Source organism: Pezoporus flaviventris, unplaced genomic scaffold (assembly GCF_033815535.1).
Source record: "Pezoporus flaviventris isolate CSIRO_AGI_PZ_B2104156 unplaced genomic scaffold, CSIRO_AGI_Pfla_v1 ptg000059l, whole genome shotgun sequence".
Taxonomy (NCBI): Eukaryota; Metazoa; Chordata; class Aves; order Psittaciformes; family Psittacidae; genus Pezoporus; species Pezoporus flaviventris.
In genome coordinates, this window is record NW_026892607.1 from 1,599,111 (window position 1) to 1,623,423 (window position 24,313).

General features: G+C 53.1%; 2 protein-coding genes across 4 annotated transcripts in view; both read left to right on the forward strand.

The window, feature by feature from the left end:
- Positions 1-408: 408 nt before the first annotated feature.
- On the forward strand, positions 409-11,997 carry AK4 (adenylate kinase 4). 3 transcript variants are annotated; one of them, XR_009746272.1, is made up of 5 exons: positions 409-619; positions 6,966-7,085; positions 8,534-8,706; positions 9,738-9,959; positions 10,629-10,738. XR_009746272.1 is itself a non-coding variant. In XM_061469678.1 (5 exons), exons 1-5 carry the CDS (start codon positions 475-477, stop codon positions 10,741-10,743), a joined length of 672 nt encoding a protein of 223 aa, XP_061325662.1. In that variant the 5' UTR covers positions 409-474; the 3' UTR covers positions 10,744-11,997. The 3 variants fall into 3 exon arrangements, 2 of the variants coding, with proteins under 2 accessions (XP_061325662.1, XP_061325663.1); XM_061469678.1 differs by having other exon boundaries at positions 9,738-9,856; positions 10,629-11,997; XM_061469679.1 differs by having other exon boundaries at positions 6,969-7,085; positions 9,738-9,856; positions 10,629-11,997.
- An 11,138-nt stretch (positions 11,998-23,135) lies between these two features.
- The window catches only part of DNAJC6 (DnaJ heat shock protein family (Hsp40) member C6), a 44,212-nt gene continuing 43,034 nt past the window's right edge, over positions 23,136-24,313 (forward strand). The window contains exon 1 of the mRNA XM_061469680.1: positions 23,136-23,159. The gene's annotated coding sequence lies outside the window, so the exon portion shown is untranslated. The remainder of the gene's footprint in view (positions 23,160-24,313) is intronic.

Here is a 24,313-nt window from a genome sequence, read left to right on the forward strand (position 1 = left end):
CGCTTCGACGTGATGGGATGCGCGTTTGCAAGCCTTGCACGTTCGAACGTGGCCGTTTGCAGCCCGTGCGTTTCTAACCCGTAGCCGCACGGGGCTTTTAAGCCCCTGCAAGGCCACCCTGGCTCCGTGCGGGTCAGGCCCTGCAGCGCCTGTTGATGCTCTGCCCGGTTGCAGGACGCGCACGGGGTCCCTTGGTCCCGGAGCCCTCCGCAGCCGTCCCCTCCCGGCGGCGGATCCGTGCTGTTGGGGGGCCCCCGTGGGGCTCCGGGACTACAAGTCCCAGGGTGCCGCGGCCCGAGGGGGCGGGCGGATGGGGGGGGGCGGGCAGTGCTGGCCGCGGGGGCTCCCCCCCGCCCTGCTGATGTGTACGGGCCGCGGCGGCGGCGGCTGGATGCGGGGGGAGCGGCAAGGCTCGGCGGGGCTGGCGTGCGGTCCTGCCCCGCGGAGCCCCGGGCCGGGCTCCGGCAGCCGGCCATGGCCTCCAAGTTGCTGCGGGCGGTGGTGCTGGGACCCCCCGGTTCGGGGAAGGGGACGGTGTGCGAGAGGATCGCCCGCAGCTTCGGGCTGCAGCATCTCTCCAGCGGGCAGTTCCTGAGGGAGAGCCTCGACGGCGGCGGGGGTGAGTGCCCGCGGGGTGCCCCGCCGGGGGCGGCGGGACAACGAGGGGTGCAACGGAGGGGACCGGGGCGGCGATGGGGATGGGGATGGTGATGGTGATGATGGAGATGGTGATGGGAGCCCCCCCCCGTCCGGGTACACCCCGGGTTGTTTTCTCTCCGTGGGGTTGGCACAGCTCATTCGTTGCCTTCTCCCTCCAGCAGAGCTCCCGGACCGCCCGGTAAAAGTGGGCTCTGGTGCTGGGGTAAGCCGACGGTGTGTAATAGTTTCGTTCCCGTGCCGAGCGGGTACGGCTCCGGGGAAGCCGGTGGGAATAACCCGTCTGCTCGGGCCCCGATGGTTCACGGTGGCAGCGGGGGACACGGGTTATGTGTTATTAATAACTTCATCTTGCCCCGTGTACGGGAATGGGGTATAAACTGCAGAGCGTCGGAGAGCAGATGGCTGAAAGGGTGGTGATGCCTGTGCAACCACGCTGGAAGGGATGGGTTGGGAACGTGCATTCATGCACGGGGGAGATCCCACGGGGAAAATTACGGTGGGTCACAGGGTGCTGTGATGCGCTGGGTTAAACCAGCCCCTGTGGCAAGCCCGGCGGGCGTTCTGCTGTGCTCGTGCCTGTCTCTGCTCCTTAGGAAGCTCCCTTCTAGGTCCAAAGCCCTGGGGAGAACAGATGGTCTCTGCTGTGTTCGTGCCCCGGGCAGTGCTGCGAGATGCTCCCCAGTCCCGGCGATGCTCAGGAGTGGGCGTGCTGCACCCCACCTTGTGCTCCCGTTCCTCTGCAGCATCCATTAGGCAATCCCAGCATGTTTCTTATTCCAACTGTTCCTCCTCTCCTCTGCCAACGTGTGAAAGACTGACCCAGGGGGGAGGCTGACTCACCGGGCAGAGGAACGGTGAAACAGCAGCAGCACAAAACAAAGCAGAGAACAGAGGAGGGGTAAAGTTTTGGAGAGCTCTGTGCTCCAGCAAGGGCGTTTCACACAGCCCTGCGCCGGTCACTCCTTTACAAATACCCAGATTTCCTTTTACAAATAAACGGGACAATATTATTTCCTTTGGAGGGAGGCTCAAATTTAGGAAAATCCCCATGGTTGCTTTGGCTGCCGGACAAAACACCCGCGTGAAAAGCGAGCAGGGCAGGGCAGTGCAGGGCGACTCTGTGTCCACCTGGGAACTCACGCAGTCAAGCCCTAAATGAGCGTATTCCCTCAGTCCTATATTTCAGTTCATACTCGTGCTGTAGAGCTCCTCTGGGGACACTGGGGAAGGAAAAAGGGGGCTGTGAGAAGTGTTCCCCACAGTGCATTCTGTAACTCCGGTTTCCCAAAGGCAGCAATGCTGAGAAATGCTGGTAAAATTGCTCAGAACTCAGTCAGCCCTGGTTTTTGGTGCAGCTGGCATGACGCTCTCATCCCACCTTTGACTCAGCCTCCAGTTACAGCTCTCAGTAAGCTGCAGCTATTTGCTATTTATTTTCTGCTATTTGCTTTGGACAAGCTGCAACACGACTGTGCTGCCGTGCGCCAGCTCCAGGGGAAGCTAGATGCAAGTAGTCTCTGCTCTTGAGTTTTACCATCTGCGCCACTGGATTTGCATTTGAGGGGGGCTGGGGGCCTTTGATCCAAACGGGATCGTCTCAGAGTTATCGCCCTAAAGGAATGCATCTGTCCAGTGATTTTAGAGTCATCTTGGCCTGAGGATGGCGGGGAGACCTCGGTGCACGGGGGATTTTCCCACTTGCCATTGCAAGACATAAAGAAGCTGTGGTTGTGGGGTTCAGGCTTGGGTGTCAGCAGTCCTGGGGATCCAGGACTTCACTCTACAGCCGGGTGAAGCATCTGAATGCATGCTGAAGGGCTTGAAGCTTTGCTACAGCAACCCTATGAGTGCATCGGCTATTGCACATTTGTCTGTTAATAGTGTCTCGCTTAGCGAGTGGCCATTCTGCTGGAGAAAAGGGCCTTTTTAAAGGTCTTGGAAGGCTTAGAAACTGATTTTGGTGCTAAGCAGGGGTGCTGGAGGGTGGTGAGTGATTTCCTTGCCACTACTTGCCCCAGCACCCGGGGGTTGCTCTGGTGTTGGCAGCATCTCGGGGTCTTATCAGGACTCGGCAGTTAATTTGCAATACAACTTAATTTCTTTTCCAAGTGGCTTTGGCTGAGGGTCAGCATCCCGCCGGGGACATGTGAGACTTGTGTCTGTCCCAGCGCTCCCTTTAATGTGCTTCACTGGAGGCAAAAGTGGCTCCTGTCCCCTCCTCGTGATGGGTTTTGTTTGTTAGCATCAACCAAAGGAAGCACAGAAGAAAGGTTGGAGGGGATGTGGGCTGTGCGTGACTGAGCCCCATGGACCTTCTCCCCACCTTTTCCATGGCTGATGGGCTTTGCTGCTGGTTGGAGCTGGGCCCAGGAGGTGCAGCCAGCCCTCTGGTTTTCCATAGGGTCCGTGCTTCATCTTTACGTCCAGGAGCAGCCACCCCACAGACAGACTCCACTGTCCATCAAATGAACAGGTCATGGCCTGAATTTGGGGCCATATCGGGCTCCAGCTCTCCAAATTCACATCCTGCTGGTGGGGATGGGATGGGAGTGAGGGTCCTGGATGGAGCATCCACACTGGGAGCAAGGTCCTGGGGTCCCAAAACTGGGGTAATGTTTGGAGCTGTTGCAGCTTAACTGTGCTGGTTCACAAGCAGCTGTGGCCAGTCCCCTATTAACCATCCAGGGTTTCTCCTCTCCATTAGCTCCAGATTGTGTGCTGCAGCCTAAATAAAAACAAAATCACGTTGAAGGTTGTGCCATGGGGCAGAATATCTGGGGTTATCTATCACACAAGGGCTGGAGGCTGCCAAGCATCCTGTTTGGGAACAGCCTCTCCTCCAGCCCGGTCCTTGGTGGCTGTTTTGCTGCTCATGGCCTCGGGGGCTGGAGATGTCTCTTGGGGCTGTTGCTTTTATAAGAAGGGATGGTTGCAGATCAGGGTCTCACGGGGAAAGGAGCCGCAGACAGCTTGACATCCCATGCATTAAAGGGCAGATTAAACCCATGGTCATTAGATTAATGGGATTAAGCCCGTGAGTCAAAACTGAGCTCAGCACTCCTGGGAGCACCCAGTGCCAGCCCAGGTTAGGCAGCATGAGCAGCATCTAAGGAGCCCCCTGCTACCTGGGGTAACTGCAGAGCAATGCATGCAGCCCCTCTCTGCACCCAGCTGAAGCATTGGGGATTGCTTGCCTTGGTGCTGTGCAGTGCAACAGGGGTGAGCCCCAGCTCCTCACACAGGGGAACCAGGGTCCGGAAGGGCTGCCCAAGTGCTGCTCCCCTTTGTGGGAGTGCTGCACCAGGGGGGCTTGCATGGAGCAGGTTGGGCTCTGAGGCTGGTGTGGCTGGAAAGGGGATAACAAATGTAAAACTGGAGATCATGGAATCGCAGATGGATTTGGGTTGGAAGGGACCTTAAAGCTCATCCGCTTCCATGGGCAGGGACCCCTTCCACTAGAGCAGCTTGCTCCAAGCCCCTGTGTCCAACCTGGCCTTGAACACTGCCAGGGATGGGGCAGCCACAGCTTCTCTGGGCACCCTGTGCCAGCGCCTCAGCACCCTCACAGGGAAGAGCTTCTGCCTAAGAGCTCATCTCAGTCTCCCCTCTGGCAGCTTAAAGCCATTCCCCTTGGCCTGGCCTTACAGCCTCTGATGAAGATAAAGGTGCCTTGAGGAACCCTGTGGGAGCAGGGCTGTGCTGCAGGGATGATGTTCTCCAGCACATCCTGGGTGTTGGGAGCTGGGTATCAGGCACCTCTCAGGTCCTTAATGCAAGATACATGCCCATTCCCTCTGTGAGAGAAGAGATAGTGCTGCCACACGTGTTTTGGAGCAGGGAGAGCCTCCATGACCTGTGTGGAAGCAGTCAGCACCCTGTGCTAGTGCGTGGTTGTGCTTTCCCCCATGCTGGTGCATGCCCCTCTGTCCCAGTGCGCATCCCCATGCTGTTGTGTCGACCCAGCGAGCACGGGGCGCACAAAGGAGCAGAATTCCTGGCAGCAGGAATCGTCCATCTGTTGTGGAGCAGTGGAGAGCCGTCCACCCGTATCAGGGCCGTGGGAAACGTGCAGCCTCTGTGATGCAGAGCTGCATTTCCACACTTCACAAGTCGGTTTGCAGCACCAAGCCCAGCTCCACTAGCGATTCCCTGGGATGGCCAGCGCTCCTCGGGACCTTCTGCAGCTCCATGGCTCCCGGGCTGTGCTCTGGGATCAGCTCTGCCCTGCAGGCCTGTGGCAATGTGCAGACCATGTGAATGAATATTAAAATCTGCAGGCAGATGTGACAATATTTGTGCCCTGGCGGGTCCCTGTGCCGGTTGCATAAGGCATCATGTATTCTTTCCATCCCCGAGTCCTTTGCTTTTCCAGGCAGGATGGCTGCCAGCAGCCCTGGCGACAGAGACAAAAGCACATGTCATTGGGAAAAGGTATTTTCTGCTCCCGGTGCCTGGCAGCCACTGTGGCTCCAAGCAGGGAACTGAAGTGCCTTTATGGAGCAGAGTGGTCCCCATCCCTGCCGTGACTCAGCCCTGCAGGCCCATGAGTCAGTGCCTGCTGCCAGTCCGTGTTGGACACAGGTTGTGCTCCAGGCAGGAAGCATCCCTGCCACGCGGCCTCTGCCCATCGGGTTTGGAGCCCGAGAAGGTTTCCTGTGCACATCCCAGCCGCCTGCTCCCAGGGGATCCGTGCAGGCTGCGCCAGGTTCCCCGTTAGATCGGATGAGCCCTCTCCAGGAGCTGTGTGCTGTGCAGACCCCCCTTCCTGCAGCTCAGGAGTGCAGGTGTACCTGCCTTTTGCTTTGACAGCTCGCTGCGGTTTGGAAAGCCAGAGCCTGCCTCCAAATGCAGGCTCCCATGGCTTTTGTAAGAGAGTTCCTCTACTCTGAGAGGCAAAAATGTGCTGTCCTCAGCAAAAACCTCCCCAAACCCAAGGCAGAATTGTTAATTTCTGGTGACAAACCCTATTTCAGCTGCTGCGGGAAGAGAGCAGAGGTGTCCATAGGGTCCTGGTCCAAGAGGGGAGAGGCTGGACCTCTTCTTGTGGCAGGATCAGGGCAGGTCACACATGGTGGTAGAGACTATTTGCAATCAGTTTCTTTGTGCCCCTGGGTGGCTAAAAGAGAATCCCAGGCAACCCGTAAGTAAGAAGCAATTGGATTTATTGCATCTCTCCTTGGAGTAACATTTGCTCTACCCCAGCTGCAATAAAAAATATAAGCAGAATAAACCCTTATTACATCCTGGGTGATGCCAGGTGGATGTGAAGGTGGATCCAGACATGGTGTAACCTGCGCAGAAACCACTGTGGGCTTCTCCTCAGCACTGCTGGCTCCAGCTGAGTGACGTGGGGGAGAGCCAGCAGGAGCCTGGTAAGGGATATTTGCATTGCAGTTGCACCACAATGAGGTTCTCAAGGATTTGATCTTGGGAATAATTTTCTTATCTGACTGTATAATAAGTTGAGTCTTTGAAGTCTTAAAGCCCTTCGGATGGGGAGCTGTCTTCCAGTACTTAAAGGGGCCGACAAGAAACCTGGAGGGGGGCTTTGGACAAGGGCCTTCAGGGCCAGGCCAAGGGGAATGGCTTTAAGCTGCCAGAGGGGAGACTGAGATGAGCTCTTAGGCAGAAGCTCTTCCCTGTGAGGGTGCTGAGGCCCTGGCACAGGGTGCCCAGAGAAGCTGTGGCTGCCCCATCCCTGGCAGTGTTCAAGGCCAGGTTGGACACAGGGGCTTGGAGCAAGCTGCTCTAGTGGAAGGGGTCCCTGCCCATGGCAGGGGTTGGAGGTGGAGGAGCTTTAAAGTCCCTTCCAACCCGAACCAGGCTGGGATTCCATGTTTGTACGTTAACCAGGTCTGTGGTATGGGATGGGGTGACCATGCCGCCGTCGGAGGTATGTGGAGTTGGCACATTCCTTGCAGCTGGTTCAGTGCCTTTGGGACATTTAATATTCATGCCAGTGTCACCTGTGGCCAGACGGGTGCTGTTTCCAAAACCAAAGGAGCTCTTTGCATGGCACATTGTGCGTGCACGGGCCTGGCAGGGACGGTGCTGTTGACGGCAGGGCTGCCACAGCTCATCTGCTGCTTGCTGTGCTCCTGCTCTCGGGTATTTCAGCACCAACAGGACCTCGTGGCCTCCAGCTATCAGGAGCAGCAGCTCTGAGCAGAGGGATGCTGCCGAAACCATCCTGGATGAGCAATTTGGGAGGACAGGCAGAATTTGAGGGGGAGCGCTGGTTTTTAAGTGGAAATGTCATGTTTTTTTCCTTTTCTCCCTCTTTTTCCTTTGCGTCTCTTGAACAGAAGTTGGTGTCTTGGCAAAGCAGTACCTTGAGCGAGGCCTTCTGGTGCCCGACCACGTCATCACACGCATGATGATGACGGAGCTGGAGAAGCGGCGAGAGCAGCACTGGCTGCTGGACGGTGAGTGAGCTGCCGGCATTCCTGGTGGGAAAATCCCAGCTCCCTTTCAAACTCTGTTCTGCTGCCTGTGGCTTGGCAGTACCAGGAAAGAGATCTTTGATGGTCGTGGAAGGAGAGGCGGGGGCTGAGCTGTTGGCAGAGACATCTGCCCTAAGCAGCAGCACGTGCGTGTCCAGCTGAGCCCTTGGCTCGTGTCCGGGAAAGGGAAAGGCTGGGAGGGGAGATGGGTGTTTCATAAAGTGGAGCCAGGGAGCAGAGTGGGGCTGGAGGCAAGCCAAGAAAAACCTCTTATCACCTCCATATGTGCGCAGAGGAGATATTCATGCCGAGGCTGAAAGCCACCTGAGGTGCGGGTGGAGAAGACACCGAGAGCAAACCAGCAAGGGAAGCAGTGAGAGGAGCAGCAAAGGGTTTGCCAGGAGCTCCTGCAGCCCTCGGTGGTGAAGCTGCATCCCAGCAGCTGTGGTGGCAGCTCTAGGGCTGGTGGCAGCTCTAGGAACTGCTTTGGGGCCTGGTTAGGGGATGGGGCAGGATGGGTTGTGCTGAGCTGAGGTGCTGGGCACAGGCAGGTGGGATGTGTAGGGATGTGTAACCATGGCTGTTATAGGGGTAGAAACCTTCCCTTGCCAATCTGCTGATGTCTTTGAAACGGTGAGTGAATATGGAGATAATCCCAGAATCCCAGACTGGTTTGTGTTGAAGGGACCTCAAAGCTCCTCCAGCTCCAACCCCTGCCACGGGCAGGGACACCTTCCACTAGAGCAGCTTGCTCCAAGCCCCTGTGTCCAACCTGGCCTTGAACACTGCCAGGGATGGGGCAGCCACAGCTTCTCTGGGCACCCTGTGCCAGCGCCTCAGCACCCTCCCAGGGAAGAGCTTCTGCCTAAGAGCTCATCTCAGTCTCCCCTCAGGCAGCTTAAAGCCATTCCCCTTGGCCTGGCCCTACAGGCCCTTGTCCAAAGCCCCCCTCCAGGTTTCTTGTCAGCCCCTGACAAGCTTTAGGCTAATAATACCCTGCTTGGGAAGACCCTGGGAGGTCTCAGAGGGTTTTATGGATGTAAAAAAGACTAAAAACATTTAAAAAAAGGGTGTTATTAGCAGAGAAGACTGAAGAGGGGACCCGCTTGAAGCCACCCCTTGTTGCAGTCTGATGGCAAGAACAGATGCTTCCACCAGCACCAGCCCCTCTGCAGGGATCTAGCCCAGCATCAGACACGACTTTGCAGGAAAACATGAGCCCACAGCGACCTGTGTGATGTATTTTGGGAGTCAGTGCTGTAAGAGCTATTTTTTATTGCAGCCATATGGTGGATGCCTGACTCTCACACCGCTTGTGCTAGAGCGAGGAGCTGCGCTGGTTCTGCAGCTCCGGGGCGGCGGGTTTGGTTCCATCGCTGCTGCTTTCCTGCCTCTCACGACAACCCCTTCCTGATGCTGTGTCTACACAGGTTTCCCTCGCACGCTGGGGCAAGCCGAGGCGCTGGACAGGATCTGTGAGCTGGACCTGGTCATCAGCTTGAACATTCCCTTTGAGACGCTGAAGGATCGCCTGAGCGCCCGCTGGGTCCACCCGGCCAGCGGGAGGGTGTACAACATGGACTTCAACCCCCCTCATGTCCGGGTAGGAGCCTGCAGCATCCCAGTGGTGCCGGCTGGGAGCAGCTCGCAGAGGAAAAGATGAGAGAAACCTTTTCTGTGCGAGCTGGGATCAGAAATAAGCATAGGGGAAGAAATCCCAGGGAGTGAGTGCTGAGCAGTGGAGGGCTTGGCCCTCGGGGCCAGCCTGAAGGGGTTATGCTAAATGTTAATTAGCAAAATGGGATTTATAGAACTGTAGAATCATAGAATAGTTAGGGTTGGAAAGGACCTTAAGATCATCCAGTTCCAACCCCCCTGCCATGGGCAGGGACACCTCACACTAAACCAGGTCACCCAAGGCTCTGTCCAACCTGGCCTTGAACACTGCCAGGGATGGAGCATTCACAACCTCCCTGGGCAACCCATTCCAGTGCCTCACCACCCTCACAGCAAAGAATTTCCTCCTTAGATCCAATCTAAACTTCCCCTGTTTCAGTTTGAACCCGTTACCCCTTGTCCTGTCACTACAGTCCCTAATGAAGAGTCCCTCCCCAGCATCCCTATAGCCCCCCTTCAGATACTGGAAGCTGCTCTGAGGTCTCCAGGCAGCTTCTCTTCTCCAGGCTGAACAGCCCCAACTTCCTCAGCCTGTCTTCATACAGGAGGTGCTCCAGCCCCTGAGCATCCTCGTGGCCTCCTCTGGACTTGTTCCAACAGTTCCATGTCCTTTTTATGTTGAGGACACCAGAACTGCACACAATGCTCCAAGTGAGGTCTCACAAGAGCAGAGCAGAGGGGCAGGATCACCTCCTTCGACCTGCTGGTCACGCTCCTTTGGATGCAGCCCAGGATATGTTTGGTTTCTGGCCTGTGAGCACACACTGAAGCCGGCTCATGTTCATTTTCTCATTGACCAACACCCCCAAGTCCTTCTCCGCAGGGCTGCTCTGAATCTCTTCCGGAGATGCTCGATGGATGCGGAGCAGGACAAGGCATTTGGCAGCGGTGCATGGGAGGGAGCTGCAGTGATGGGGCTGGGGCTGCATCCCCTCCATGATGTTTGCCTTCCTGCAGGGTGTTGATGACCTGACGGGTGAGCCGCTGGTCCAGAGCGAGGACGACAGACCCGAGGCCGTTGCTGCCAGGCTCAGAAAATACAAAGATGCTGCAAAGCCAGTGATAGAGATGTACAAGTGAGTTGGACCGTGTGGGATAACCCACAGCATGACTGTAAAACCAGGCACAAGCTCTGAGATGCCCCACACCCTGCCCTGCCCATGCAGACCCATCACTGAGGTGGGGATGGAGATGCTGCAGAGAACAGCTCTGTGCTGTGCAGGTCCAGGGTGGTGTGTGCTGCCCACTCACCCTATAAAAATCATCCAGGGCAAGAAATCAGTTTAGGTAAAGTACAGGGTGATTGGCAGGAGGCTTGGATGGGTCTACTGTGAGCACAGGCACATTTCAGGGCTTGTCCGTTCTGCAGTGCTGGTGGTTTGGGACTGAGTTGGGAATAGATGGATGCTGTTGGTGGCAATCCACTACTGAAAGGGAGCGAGCACCCAGGAGCATTTATGAAACCAGAAGTGGTCCAGAAGGGGGCAAAGGTGCCCTTGCAGGGGAGGGAGGAGAACTGGGGCCATGAGTTTCCTACTTGCTTAAGCACATGAATAAATCCTGCTGATTTACATTCGTAAAGCACTTTATAGAGTGGTCTTTAGGGGGGCGAGGGTGAGCTGTGTCCTGGGTAATGTGGTTATTCGTGGTTATCTGGGTTTGGCTCATCCATGTGTGAGTGCAGCTGGGCTCCTACCAGTGAACACCATTGCTCATCCCCTTCATCCCCGTCCTCTCACCCAAAAAGCCATTGGTGAGCTTCCAGCCTGGCTGGGCTGTCCCCTGCCAATGGCCAACCTGACCTCAGGAAGGGTTGGTGGTCACTTCTCCCCCCCATCTCTCTTCCAGGAGCAGGGGCATCCTTCACTCCTTCTCGGGCACAGAGACCAACAAGATCTGGCCGTACGTGTACACCCTGCTTTCCAGCAAGATCCCCCCCGTCCTCTCGGATGAGGAGAACTAAACAGCTTGTCCAAGGACCAAGAGTTGATTCCATCATGGATTCAGTTTCTCTGTGCGGTGCTGGGGCTGTGCTCAGATTAGGTGACTGGTATCTTGTGTCCCTTCCCCGGGTGTACTGGGTGTCATCGGTGGGTACATGGTTAGAGCCAGTATCAGGGGGGAAAGGTCTTTGTTTATAAGGTCAAGTCTGCTGGAATAAGGTGGGTTTATTCCTATTGGAGGCTACAAAGTGTTCTTGTCTATGGTCCAAGTGCACGCAGAGATCAGGTCATGGCCATACCAGGTTTACACAGCTTGCCATGACGTCCCTGCCACCCCGTACAAACCCCGGTTGCTGTTTGAGCCTACAGTGTGCCACCCTGTTGCTCCACAGTGCCGTTTGCTGTAGGTTACTCTCTAGTTGTTTGTTGTTTGTGGTTTTTTTTTCCTATAAATTATTTTCTATTAACTTTATTTCTTAGAAAAAGAAAGCTCTACAAAGCACGGCTCAGCCCAGTGGGAACTGGAGAGCAACATGGAAAATGTGTACACTACAAAGCTTGGAATGTGAAGATCACATTTCCAGCGTTAATACACATAAAAGAGGGAAGACTTTGGAGGTAAAACACACACTTGTGTTTCTTCCATAGAGGGAGAGGCAATTCCTGTCAGAAAAGGCTGCTGTACAGTCCAGTTTTCATGCAGTGCTGTGACACCGAGCAGGATCTGTGCTGGGGATGCGTTGCACTCCTTTGTGCTTACCTTTGTTTATAGCTTTGACTACGACAAGATACAGTCATAAGAGTTTCTCCCAAAGATCTGTTTCAATGTGTGCTTCAGTTTTGGGGAGAAATCAGGTCATTCCATCTTCTGTGCTGCCTTTGTCCCTGAATTCCCCTGGAGATGGGGTGTTCCCCACGTGGTTCCTGCTGCAGCATTCCTGGCAGGAGCAGCTCCTTTGCCACAAACCCCAGAGGGATGAGAGCCTTCCCTTCCTCAGGACACGTGCTGGGGCTGCTGAGAGCTGTGCCCAGGCATTTCCCACCATTGACAGCATCTTCTGATGAGCATGTTGCTCCTCTTCTCTCACGTGCAGGAGCTTGGTGGCTGGATGGGACGGCTTGTCTCGACTGGAAGTACTGTGACCCTCCTTGGTGGCAGGACTGCAGTACCTAAGCAATGGGGATGCTCGTTTTGTCTCCTCAAGTTGCCTTATTTTATAGACTATATATTTAAAGAAAAATAAAGCCAGATGTGTATTTTTAAAGGTTAAAAAAGGGAAAAAAAAAAAAGCTGAATTTTAGCATCAATTTTGGGGAATTCTGCAGGAAGCTGCAGTCTGCCATGGGTGGCTCAGCAGGAGGGCAGGAAAGCTGTCACTCCACAACCCCCATTTGATGAATTAGTGCAGCCCAGGCAAATGTTAATTGCTGAAGTGTCACTATTCCTATGTTTTGTTTGGAGAGTGGCCCCATGGCAGGGCAGCTTTGTTAGGGATGCATAGGTGAAACCTCAGCACATCCCTGGATGGCTTTTATCCCCACCGAGCCACCCCACCTGAAGCCTCATGCTGTTGGAGGAGCCCCTGATGTTTGCCCTCTCTGACAGAGGCAGCTTTGCCCTGGAGCTCTCCTGAAGCCCTCAGGCATCTGCTCAGTGAGATCTCTGCCTCTCATTGCCTGCCTGTGGGTGAAGGTGATGATGCAGGTGAGGCTCCGCATCCCACTCTGGGTGGGATCGGTGGGAGCAGTGGGACCATCACTGCTGTCCCCGTGGCCTTTCCATTCCCCTGGAGCTCCTGGGCTGGGATGACACAAATCTTCCACCCTGCAATGAAATCCTATTTAAGCAAGATTTTCCCATGACCCTCGCGTGAGGCCTGGGCTTTTTTTAAACACAGATCTAGAAAGAGCCGAAACGTGTGTGCTGTTTTCTTTTGAAGTGTTGGGCACGAGGGGAGGAGACGACGTTGGGGAGGGGATTTTAGGCTATAAAAGCAGCCTGGCCATGGCAGGCAGCTCTGCCAGGGCCAAGTGCCGGGCAGGGGGCTGCTCCCTGCTTTTCCTTGCTCTTGTGTCTCATCCATCCCCGCTGCAAAGTGCCTCCTGCAGAGAGGCCACCCCATGCAGCGCCCGGCGGCAGGACAGGGCTCGCAGATGTCTTTGTCCCAGGAGAGCCGCCTGAGCGCTTGTTTTAAAGCCTTCGAGTCCTACAGGAGGTGTAAACCCTATGACTGTGCATGCATGGAGCCTTTGGGGAGGGTTTCTCTACAAGAGTCGTTCTCTGGTGCATTTTCATAGACCAAATACCAGCAGGGACTCGCATCCCTCATCCTTCCTCACCGCTGCGCTCCCCTTTGGTACCCTACTGTGAACCTCGCGCCTTTTGTAAAGCAATGGTGATTTTGTACTGACCCAAGATACTGGGGGGGGGGGGGGGTTGTGTGTGTCTTCCTCTGTGTGGGGCTCTGCTGGCATCTCACGCCGAGTCTTCTTCCTGGAGTTTCTTCCCGGTGCATCGCTGCGGCCGTGTTACTGCTCGAAGGTGTAAATAAATCTTTCCTGCTGCTTATCCCTGTGCTGCCGGTCTCTGTGTGTGAGTTATGCCCGGTGTCCACTGGAAGCCAAGCTCTGCATGAGCCTTTGCCCTGAGCTGAGGCTGTTTCTTTATACAGGACAAGGAGGAAGAGGAATGGGAGCATCCCTGCTTGAATGCAGGAGATGATCCCCCAGGAAATGGGGTCCCCCGGGTTTTGGGCTTGGGCACAATCCTATTTAGGTCCTGTCATACATCCACCTCCTTTGTTTGAGGTAACCCAAAATAACAGTTAAAAAGCCAGTTCTGACAGTGCAGATTAAGTGAGTTTCTCCTTCCCTCCCACCCTTCTTGCACATAAAATGGGGTTTATGTTCCTAGTTAACTTCCCCAATAAAAGAAATGGAGAGGCTCTGGCCATTGCCTGCACCCTGTGTAATCCATCACATTACTTGGTAGCAGGGATTAAAAGCCATAAGATGAGGTGCCTGCCCCCATCACTACCCATCTGCAGATCCAACTGTTTTGTATTCCCACATAGGAGCTCAGGGCCCTTTGGCCCCTATTTGGAACAAGCAGAGACTCAGAAATGAGTAGGAGAAATAACAATAGGGTAATAAACAGCAAACCCACTGCCTGGGAGGTGAGGAAGCAGAGGCATAGTGAGGGTGATGCCGGGGCTCAGGGTCATGGCAATCCAGAGGCCAAGGAGGGATGTATTGACTGTGTGCAGGATTTGGGATGTATTGACTGTGTGCAGGATTTGGGATGTATTGACTGTGTGCAGGATTTGGGATGTATTGCCTCCATGCAGGACTTGGGATGTATTGACTGTGTGCAGGATTTGGGATGTATTGACTGTGTGCAGGATTTGGGATGTATTGACTGTGTGCAGGATTTGGGATGTATTGCCTCCATGCAGGACTTGGGATGTATTGCCCCCGTGCAGGATTTGGGATGTATTGCCTCCGTGCAGGATTTGGGCTATAACGCCTCTGTGCAACTCTGGCTGAGGGTGCAAGGGCAGATAAATACAACGAGGAAAAGAACTGCTGTGTAAGCCAGAAAAAGAACTCAGTCTAAAAACAAACGATTGAAGGTCAAAAAGCAGAGGAATCTGTGAGGAATGCGAAAACCCAGCTGAGACCAAAGCCTTGGCTCTTCCGCAAGTGCTGCCAGGGGAGCGGGGGGGGGAACAAGGGTTGGTGTCCCCATCCCTGTGTCCTGACCTGTGGCATGTACGAGGGGTGCTGACAAGAAACCTGGAGAGGGGTTTTGGACAAGGGCCTGCAGGGACAGCCCAAGGGGAATGGCTTTAAGCTGCCAGAGGGGAGACTGAGATGAGCTCTTAGGCAGAAGTTCCATAGGATTCTATGGATTCTATGATTCTATTAAGGGATCAATAGCACACAATGTATAGAGATAGCAGAGAAAGGTGAGAATTTTGATGCAGTGTTGTTCTGAAATGAAAAGAAGTATCTAGCAGCCCCATAGGAACAAGCTGCTTTTTGGGTGTTGTGGCTGTCCCTGGCCATGGCAGGTTTGGGTGCGTGTCCCTTGCAGCTGGGGAGAAGCCCCCAGTTTCACAGAATCATAGAGTCCCAGCCTGGTTTGTGTTGAAGGGACCTTAACGCTCACCCAGTTCCAACCCCTGCCACGGGCAGGGACCCCTTCCACTAGAGCAGCTTGCTCCAAGCCCCTGTGTCCAACCTGGCCTCGAACACTGCCAGGGATGGGGCAGCCACAGCTTCTCTGGGCACCCTGTGCCAGCGCCTCAGCACCCTCTCAGGGAAGAGCTTCTTCACGTAAGGCTTGTAGGATCTTGCTCCTTATTTGCTGTCTGAGCTCCACGCTGCTGTTTTACAGCCCGGTTACTTTAAATCATCCTTTTGCATACCTGTCCCTGGGGATCTGTACCTTGAGCTCCTCTGTTGTTTCCCCATCAGTCTCTACACTGCTCTGCCTCCCCTGGGTGTTGTGCAGAGTGATTAAAGCTTCTGGGATGCTCAGGTACAGGGGGGATAAGGGATACCCAAGGAAGATAGCTGGAGTTACTGATGACTGCTTGGAAGAAATGGAACTGCTAGTTTGTAACCCCATCACATCTGTAGTTACAGATATTATATGTAATATTTATATTATAATCTGCATATATATTATATAATAATATATAATAGTTGATAGTATAACATATTGGTGTTATAGTTATCTGCTGTGATAAAGGTTTGGGGGCAGTTAATAGCATCTTCATAGTGGCAGCTAGTAATGGGGAGCCGGGGAAGCACCTCAAGCAGCACATTGCCCCATTCCCTGCTCTATGACACGCCACATCCCCACTGACTCCATCCAAAGGGTTTCACCTTCCCCCAAAAGTAAAAAAAAAAAGGAATCAATACAGAAGATGGGCTCGTTTTGCACTCGACGGCTCCGACCTGCAGACTCCAGATCCCATTCCATGCCACATTTTAGAAGATGTGATATGTCTGCCTCCATCCTCATCCTTCCCTGAGTCTCGGTAATCCCAAATATAACCGGGCAGGGCCCGGAGCAGCGCGCACTTCCCAGGCAGCAGCGCCCCAGCCCATGGCCACCGTCGCTGTCATCGTCGTCTTCGCCCCGTGACCGGGGACTGCCGCCGGATGAGGAGCGGGGAGGCGGCGTGCGGGAGCGCAGCCGGGATCCCGCCGCAGGAGCCGGGAGCCGAGGATGCACGCAGCTGAAAAGGGAGGTAAGGAAAGCTCGGCCATGAGCGGGATGCGAGGGAAGAGCAGCGAGGCGGCGGCGGGGGCACCATCAACGGGGGGCCCTTGTTTACGGCGCCTTTGTGCTGAGTAATCATTGGGAACGCACGCCGGGATCCTGCAGCTCGGGAAAAACCCTGCTTTAGAGCCCGGTTGTGTAATGGGCTTGAGGGTTTGCACCGAAAACTGCCCCTCTCGACAGCCCTGTCTGGTGGGCAAGCAGAGGGGCTGGAATCCGGCAAGCTCTACCTGGGCGCAGAGTGTTGAATAACCTCCCTCCTGCTCCGGGTCACCCAGTGATCCCATACCAAAACGAGCATCTCTTCTTGCCAGCCCAAAAGAGGTGTTTGTGCGTTTTAGGGTGGTGGAAGCCATTTGGGCATGTTGCTGTCAATGAATCAAATTGAAGTGGTTTTCTGGCTTTAAATAATAGTTGTCACCTGTATCTGAACATAGCTGTACTTCCTACCGGAGGGGTAATGGGGGGTATATAAATGCTGCTATGAAATACTGATGTCCAGCCTCTCACAGCACATCCACTGTGGAGCTGACCTTCAACCCCCCTGTTTTTTTTATGCCGACACAAACACAGAGCTGCATTCCCTTTAAAAACACTACTTTGGGCCAAAAAAAGAGTAAAAATACACAGCTGTGTGCATACATCATTGCTTTTGCTTTGGTCTTTCTGAGGGAGGTCCGGCCGGGTGTCCGGGGTGGAGGGGGACAGCAGGGATGGGGCCGCTCCCTATGGCACCGCTGCTCCAGGTAGGTGTTTATCCCCCTCAGCATCACCTCGGGAGCACTGTGGCTTTAAATCAGAACATATTTAATGTCTCACTGATGTATTTGCGGCTGTCGTTACTATAGCCTTATTTTGGGTACTGCCAAGGAGAGGAGAGGGAGGAGGAGGAGGAGAAGGGCGAGGGATATCTTGGACAGGCCCCCAGGTCCGCAAAGTACGGACTTTATTCACCTTCTGCATCTGGACCGGGGCCTCCATCTTCTGCTGTCCCTTCAGCTGTAGATTTCTCTTAGTCATAGCCCTCCCCGAGAACAAAATATAGATGAAAACTCAGCGTACCAAGGAATTCAGATGGCACAGGCGGCAGGAAGGCAACCCGGGCTGCACTATATTTAGCTGCCTGTCACAGCGCCGGCTTGTTTATGGTCCCAGCCCCGCTCCCAGCAGATAGATGCAGCATTTTGGAGTGGCTGCAGCCTTTAAGGAGGAACCGCATTTTGTCCTTGAGCGCCAGGTTTTCCCTGCGGGCCGCCGGCAGCGTTAAGCGCCAGCGTTTAATTGCTGACCCGACTAATCCGCTGCGGATTAATCCCGGGGCCTCCCGCTGCACCCGCAGCCGCGAGTCCCCAGAGCTGGATTTTGGGGCAGGATTTGCTACAATCCACCCCGCTTCGCTGGAAAAATGTGGTTGGCAGCCCAGGGGCTGGGTGGGAAAGGGCAGTGCTGGGCCATAGCGATGGGGAGTTTGGTACCCGGAGGCGCCACATAGGTTTGGGGGTCAAAACTGGGGTATTGCTCAGTGCTGACACGCAGGGTTGTGTTTTATCTCGCCTCCAGCTCTGCTCAGGTGGCTGAAGTTCCCTTTGCAAAGGCAGTTAGCATCAGCAGCACACGAGGGATGGAAACATGGAATGGTTTCGGTTGGAACGGACCTCAAAGATCATCTAGTCCAACCCCCTGCCATGGGGTATGTATGGGATATAGCAAAGGATATAACACAAGCACTTAGTTAAAGATCTAGTTGAACCCTGATCTAGATGAAGATGTCCCTGGTCATAGCAGGGGGTTTGGACTAGATCATCTTTGAAGGTCCCTTCCAACCCAAACCATTCTATGATCCTATAATGTATAAGGAACATCCAGACCCAAGGGGGTGGCTGTTCCTCCTGTGGGATGCTCTGGAGACGCGGAGATAACCTGAAACCATTGCGGAGTTTCTCATGTGGATCTGATCTTTGCTGGGTGTGGATTTGGGGGATCATGGTGTGGAAATCCCAGCTGTGCTTGTACTGGATCGAGATACTGTCATTTCCATCCACCGTGGAAAATGGATTATAGCTGCTTCTTCAGGGGGGATAAAGCAGCCACGGGAAGCTCTCAATATGAAAATGTTCTAAATATTACTTTTTATTCTTCATATTGAATTAGAAATAGCATTTCATGAAGTCTTACAGTAGTTTACATTACAATAGAATGTGAGACCCTGTTTTGACTGGCACTGTAAGCAACGGATAGATTTCTTTCTCTTGAGTAAGCTCTTTCTTCAGTACCCAGAAGAGGATGGGAAATGACAACATTTACATCCCTGAATCCTGGCTGGGAAGCAGAGAGGTGAAGAAACCGCGTGTGGAGAGCAGTGCAGGGAGACTGAGGCGAGGGACAGGATTTTCTCCCACTCCTCTGCAAGGGGGGCTTTGCCATGCAGGAAACTTGTGAAGTTTATTCCCTTCCCCAGACCGTGTTTTGAAGGGATAAAACCCCCAAACGCTCCATTTCCTTTTCCAATGAATAGTTTCCATGGAAAACTTTCAAGGGGTCGGATGCAGGCAGGCCCCGGCTCTGCCCACATTCACTCCCAGCATTTGCTGTCCATCCCAACAGATTTCGGGAGGTGTTTAAACTGAAGCCCACCCACACCAACCTCCCAGCCTGGGAGCCACAAGGCACAGAGCAGCTCCTGCAGTGGTGCTGGGTGAATGTACCTGGTGATAAACTCCTTCCTGCTCTCAGTGGTGTTGGAAACCTGAGCTGGGTCTGGGGGGAGCCATCGGGGGGAACCTGCCCCTCACTCAGGGCTGTTCGAGAGCATCCCATAGTGTGCAGCAGCTCCCACTGAACCCATGCAGCAGTGCTGGAGGCGTTGCCAGGAGAGGGAGATTGCTTTGAATCCTTTCTGCTGAGTCAAGCTTCATTTGGATAGAATCACAGAATGGTTTGGGTTGGAACGGACCTTAAGTTCATCCAGTTCCCCTTTCATCCATGGGCAGGGACACCAGGTTGCTCAAGGCCCTGATGTTCATGAAGCTTTTCTATTGCTCGATGCCTTGTAGGCATCCCAGCAATGCATTCCCCAAGAATGCTGATTCAGTTAGTGTTGTAGGAGACACTGAACTGGGGTTTGCTGCCTTTCATGGTGTGTATTGGTCACAAGGAGAAGGATGAGGGCATCATACCCAGCCTTGCTCCTTGCCTTGCTTGTAAAGTCACTGAGGACCAGACTTCTGGCTCCTGTACTGCTGAATTTACAGCCTGCATCCACGATGATCTGTTGCAAGCTATTCCCATGCCGATGCAACTGGGTGACTCTCCCCTTGAATCATGTCCAAGCCATTCTTCCAAAACTGCAGAGCACCACATGGATTGAAAGCAGCACCGTGGGAGAGAGCAGATGCAGCCTTGGAGAGACAGCTTCGGTATTACTTTGGAAAGGATGAGCAGTTATAACCCAAACTGCATCAGCTGGGTGTGATGCAGGACCTGTAAGTCAGGAGATGCTGCGAGCTGAGGGAGACATCATGTTTCAATGCTTTATATAGCAGCCAGACCAAGCAAGCTCTAATAATGTAATTTTTCCTATTAGTATTAGATAAAAAATATGCTGCCCAAATCTGTAAGAAGATAGAACCACTGTAATGGGGACGCGGTGGGTTTCTGGCTAACCTTCTGACTCATCTGTGTCTTCTTAACCTTTGCCACCAGACCTCACTTACACACCCACCCAAGAGAAACCGTCCCTTTGAAGCTTGGAGTGAGGACATTCATCCCCTGGTCCACCCCCAAAGGAAGCCTCCATCCCATACATCCTCAAATGAAGTAGCAATGAGTGGATGAGGTGAGCCACAGCCATCAGCATGGGCTGGCAGTGCCGGTGGAATCTCCCTTCTGTTTTCATGGGAAGACTCGGTGTGCGGAGGGGTCCTTGGTCTGAGCTCCCTATTTCCATTGCATTATTTGCTGCTGGAGTCTGACCCTGAGCACATCAGCAGTGGCTGAAGCCACCCTGCGGTGACTCCCTTGTATCGTTTTCCTCCTTGCTTTCACCACCAGCCCTTTTCCCAATGCAGACAATCACCTGCTGCAAGAAATTCAATATTTGGACTTTCTGTGCTCAAAACCCCCAAGATCTGGGCACTGTCTTGTTCTAAATGCCAGTGCTCATGCGCGCTTGCATTACAAGAGCGCCGAGTAACTCAGCTTTGTAACTCCTTGCAAGCTGCAGGCAGGTTTAATGTAAAGCTGAGATTTTTCCAAATCCATAGGGCATCTATGGCCCCAGTTCTGTCTTGGTTAACAAATGCGGAACTTCCGTTGCTAATGGAAATATTTGTGTGTTTCTCAGCTCCTGCCTTTCATCCTACCAGGGAGCACATATAAATGTATCTTGCAGGCTCACAAATGGCTTTAGGAGGACTATACCTGGATTCTTCTTGGTATTTAGCCACTTACAGTGAATGGGAAATGATGAATGAACTGCAGATAGGCAGCAAACCATCTGATTCTCACCTAAGTGTCTGATTTTGGCCAGAGGAGTTGTATGAATGGCTGTAGAGCTTCCAACCCTCCAACAGTTTGAGGCTGGGGCCCTCCTGAGCACACAGTCCTATTTAATGGCTCCTCATAGACTGGGTTTTCCCATACATTTCTCCACTCTCTCGGTGAAGCACGAACATTTTTAGCACCAACAGCAGCCCTTGGCAAGCAGCTCCACAGCTCAGCGTTGCTGAGGAGCCAGTCAAGTCCTTAAATACTCCGAACCAAAGTCTTGGGCTGGAATGAGTGAGTTGTGTGTCATCCTGACAGCGCTTCAACAGGGCTGCAAGGCAAGGAAGGCAACAATAGGCAGGCACAGCAATGCTCTTAATGGTGTGTGCTGTCACGGAGAGGAAAGGATGGGAGAGGAGATAGTAAGAGAGTCAAAGACAAGTCATCTGCTAAGGTTTCTGATAGCACAGGGTGAAACTGTCCCACTCAAAGCCTCCAGATGTCTCCGGAGCATCATAGAATCATAGAATAGTTAGAATCATAGAATCATAGAACAGTTAGGGTTGGAAAGGACCTTAAGGTCATCCAGTTCCAACCCCCCTGCCATGGGCAGGGACACCTCACACTAAACCATCTCACCCAAGGCCTCGTCCAACCTGGCCTTGAACACTGCCAGGGATGGAGCATTCACAACCTCCCTGGGCAACCCATTCCAGTGCCTCACCACCCTCACAGGAAAGAATTTCTTCCTTAGATCCAATCTAAACTTCCCCTGTTTCAGTTTGAACCCGTTACCTCCTATCACTACAGTGTATACTCAAGCTGCGATCTCTGAGCAGAAGGAATGCTTTTATGGGAGTGGTTGTGGTGCTTTTCCTGCCGTCAGTGCTCCTGCCAACAAGGGTTTCCTTCTCCAGATGCTTGCAGGAGGGCCATGAACACCTCTGATACGAAATTAGTGCTGTTGCTTGACAAATCCTTGTCAATATGGTTGTCAGTGTCCATCCATTGCAGAACCCGTTCACTGGAGCTTCAGCTGCTGAAGCTGGGTACTGCAGTTAGGTTTCACTACAGCAAAGGCTCGAGGCTTCCTCTGATGAAGGAAAGCAAGGGTTTAACTGAGTCTAACGCTTAAAATCAACTCAACCTTTCTCAGGACCACCTTCGCTATATATTAGAAATGAGCAAAACAGGAAGGGCCAGTTTGGAAGTTCCTGCATATTGAGTGGGGTTAACAAAGGATTAGAGCATTTGACCCCCCTCTCCCCACCTGGATCCATGTAACCCAGCCCTATTGGCCTGTTCCTGGGGGCTCACTGCACTCCAGCCAGGTAACTGCTCATAGGTAGGCTGTGATGGTTCCTTATTTCTCCAGCAAACCCAAGCATGGACACACTATCCCCATGTGCAGAGACAGGAACCACACGGCCATCCTTGACTCCAGTCCAAGGACCACTTATTTATCCTCAGCACCAGTCCAGCTACTGCTTTGAAATCTGATTTCTGGCTCTGCACCAAGAGCCTCTACCCATTTTGCTCTCACGTTATGGGAACCACTTCTCCTGGCCAGCCCATGGCACTTCCTGAGCAGTGAATGGAGCCTCCAGATGAGAGGGCAGGATCCTTGCTGCGTACATCACATATACCCCCAAGCCATTTGTGCTCGATCCGTACCTCATCCCAACATGGAAATGTGACGAGCTTATTCTACAGGAGTAGGAACTGCAATGGGCTGGCTCCTGGGGGTTTATTTTGTCAGCTGTCACCACTGCTATGACAGTGAACTGTCAGGAAAGAAACCCTTACACATCCTCCCTGATTGCCTCAGTGCATTCAGAGCCTGCAAGAGTGGAGGCTGGTGCCTATAGATAGACTACAAGAGTGATGGGAAGGCTCCTGCTAGGGGGAGGGAGGGTCTAGCTAACACTATAACAGGATGGGACTAAGTTCAAGGCAGTCCCAGACTGAGGATCTGGCTAATTTTAGAGATAATGATTGTTCAGCAGACACTGTTTTTCCTAAGCTGGTCTCAGAGATGAGTTCCAAATCCTTTGGTTGTATATGTAAAAGTGTATTCAGTGCTCCTTGTAAAGGTTGAGGCTGATCTGACAGTCGTTGTTTTGATGAGGAGGTATCTTGGTTCTGGTTTTCTTAGGGCAAGAAGTAAAGCAAAGAGGGTTGGTATCACTTGCAGTGACAAGAAGCAGGTGAACTGAATGGAGAGCAGCACATGCAATCAAGGGGCAAGACCTTGAAGCTAATTCAAATGATGCTGCATGGCTTAAGGGTTTAAGGTCTTTGGCTGCTGTTAGAACGCAGCAGGCCAAAAATAAAATAGAAAAATTCAGGTGTTCTTTATCTGAGGCAATAATGACCCACAATGCAGGGGCATTGCTTCTTACAGTTCATCTGTGCTGCTCACTGACGGTAAGTGAGGTGCTCCTAGCCAAGGAGCTTGGTTGTCATCAATTCAATCAGGTTTGCTTCACCAGGGTTAAACAAGAGGCTCTTATTCGAAGTGCTGGCAGCTGTGGAGGCCTTCAGCATCCTGGGATGGAGATGCTGGTGTCAGTGCTCCCTGGAGAGGTAGGCACTGGGAGAGGTGCTTCTCCTAAGAGTATAAGGAATGGGTACTTGCCAGAGGAAAATTGCTATGGGGTGGGTGCAGGATGAGAGGGCTGGCATCAAATTGTGGTGATGCTCTTGCTTTCCTGGTGGAAGAGTGCTGTAGGCCCTAGGGTCAGAACTGCTGCCTGTGGAGCACATTCTTCCCTGCTCAGTGGGGTTAAGGGCTGTGAGTGGGGCTGTAACCTTGTGGCTCGGTGTGGTGGCTGGGGAAGGGCTAGGAGTTTGGTTTGGTCTGTGTTTTAGCAGGATGTGGGGCTTCTGGGGTGAATGTGGCGCTGAGGTAGACACAGCTGTCAGTCCTCCACCCAGCTAGGTTTTAGGGCAGGAAAGATGTCTGCACTACACCAAGTTTTTGGTGATGAGCTAGATGAAGTGTCAGAATACCTTGCTACCTAGGATGTGTGGCAATGGCTGTGCTGTAGGTCTGGGTACTAAACAAGCACAAAAAGGTGCTGGTTGTTATCCTTTCAGGCCATCAAAAGCTGATCAAAGTGCTTCAGTTTATGCAGGTGTTAAAGCCCCCTGCTGCTGGCAGCCTGGCTCCTAGCACAGCTCCCAGCCCTGGGAACAGGGTAGCATGTGATGGGGTGGCTCACTAAAGGGATCTCTAGGGTGTAACTGTGGCTGAATGCCAGGGATGCTCCCTCTGAAGTGTCAAAGAAAGGCAGAAGAGTTAAAGAGCTTGTGCCTGGTTTTGGGAAAGCCCATTCTACAGAGTGCTTGTTATAGGAACGTTGAGGGCAGCCTGAATTCAGGAGTCTGAATTAAAGGTGCTTTGAGGAGGGAAAAGGCAAAACTGTTAATTCTCTGGGGTATGTTTTGATGGCCCAGTGACCAGCGAGGAGAGAGGTTCATGTGAGCAAGGGCAGACAGGAATGAGGAAAGAAATTACTGCAGAGAGAAGGGACTGCCCTGGGCTGCAATATGAAAGTGGAAACGTGAAATACACTCGAGGAATGTGAAAGCTGCTTGAGCAAGTCTGACTTTTCTTAATGCATGCATTTTTGTCCAGGCAGTGATAGAAGTTCGTGTTATACAGCATAGCTGGTAATTCCTGCATGCCTACCTCTGTGCACACACCTGGGTCTGGGCTTCTTGCAGAAACCCTTTGTGCAGGGAGAGCTCATTGCTCACAGCGATGTAACTCTGGGAGAAGTCTTCAGTGTGTTGAGTTTTAAAGGTAT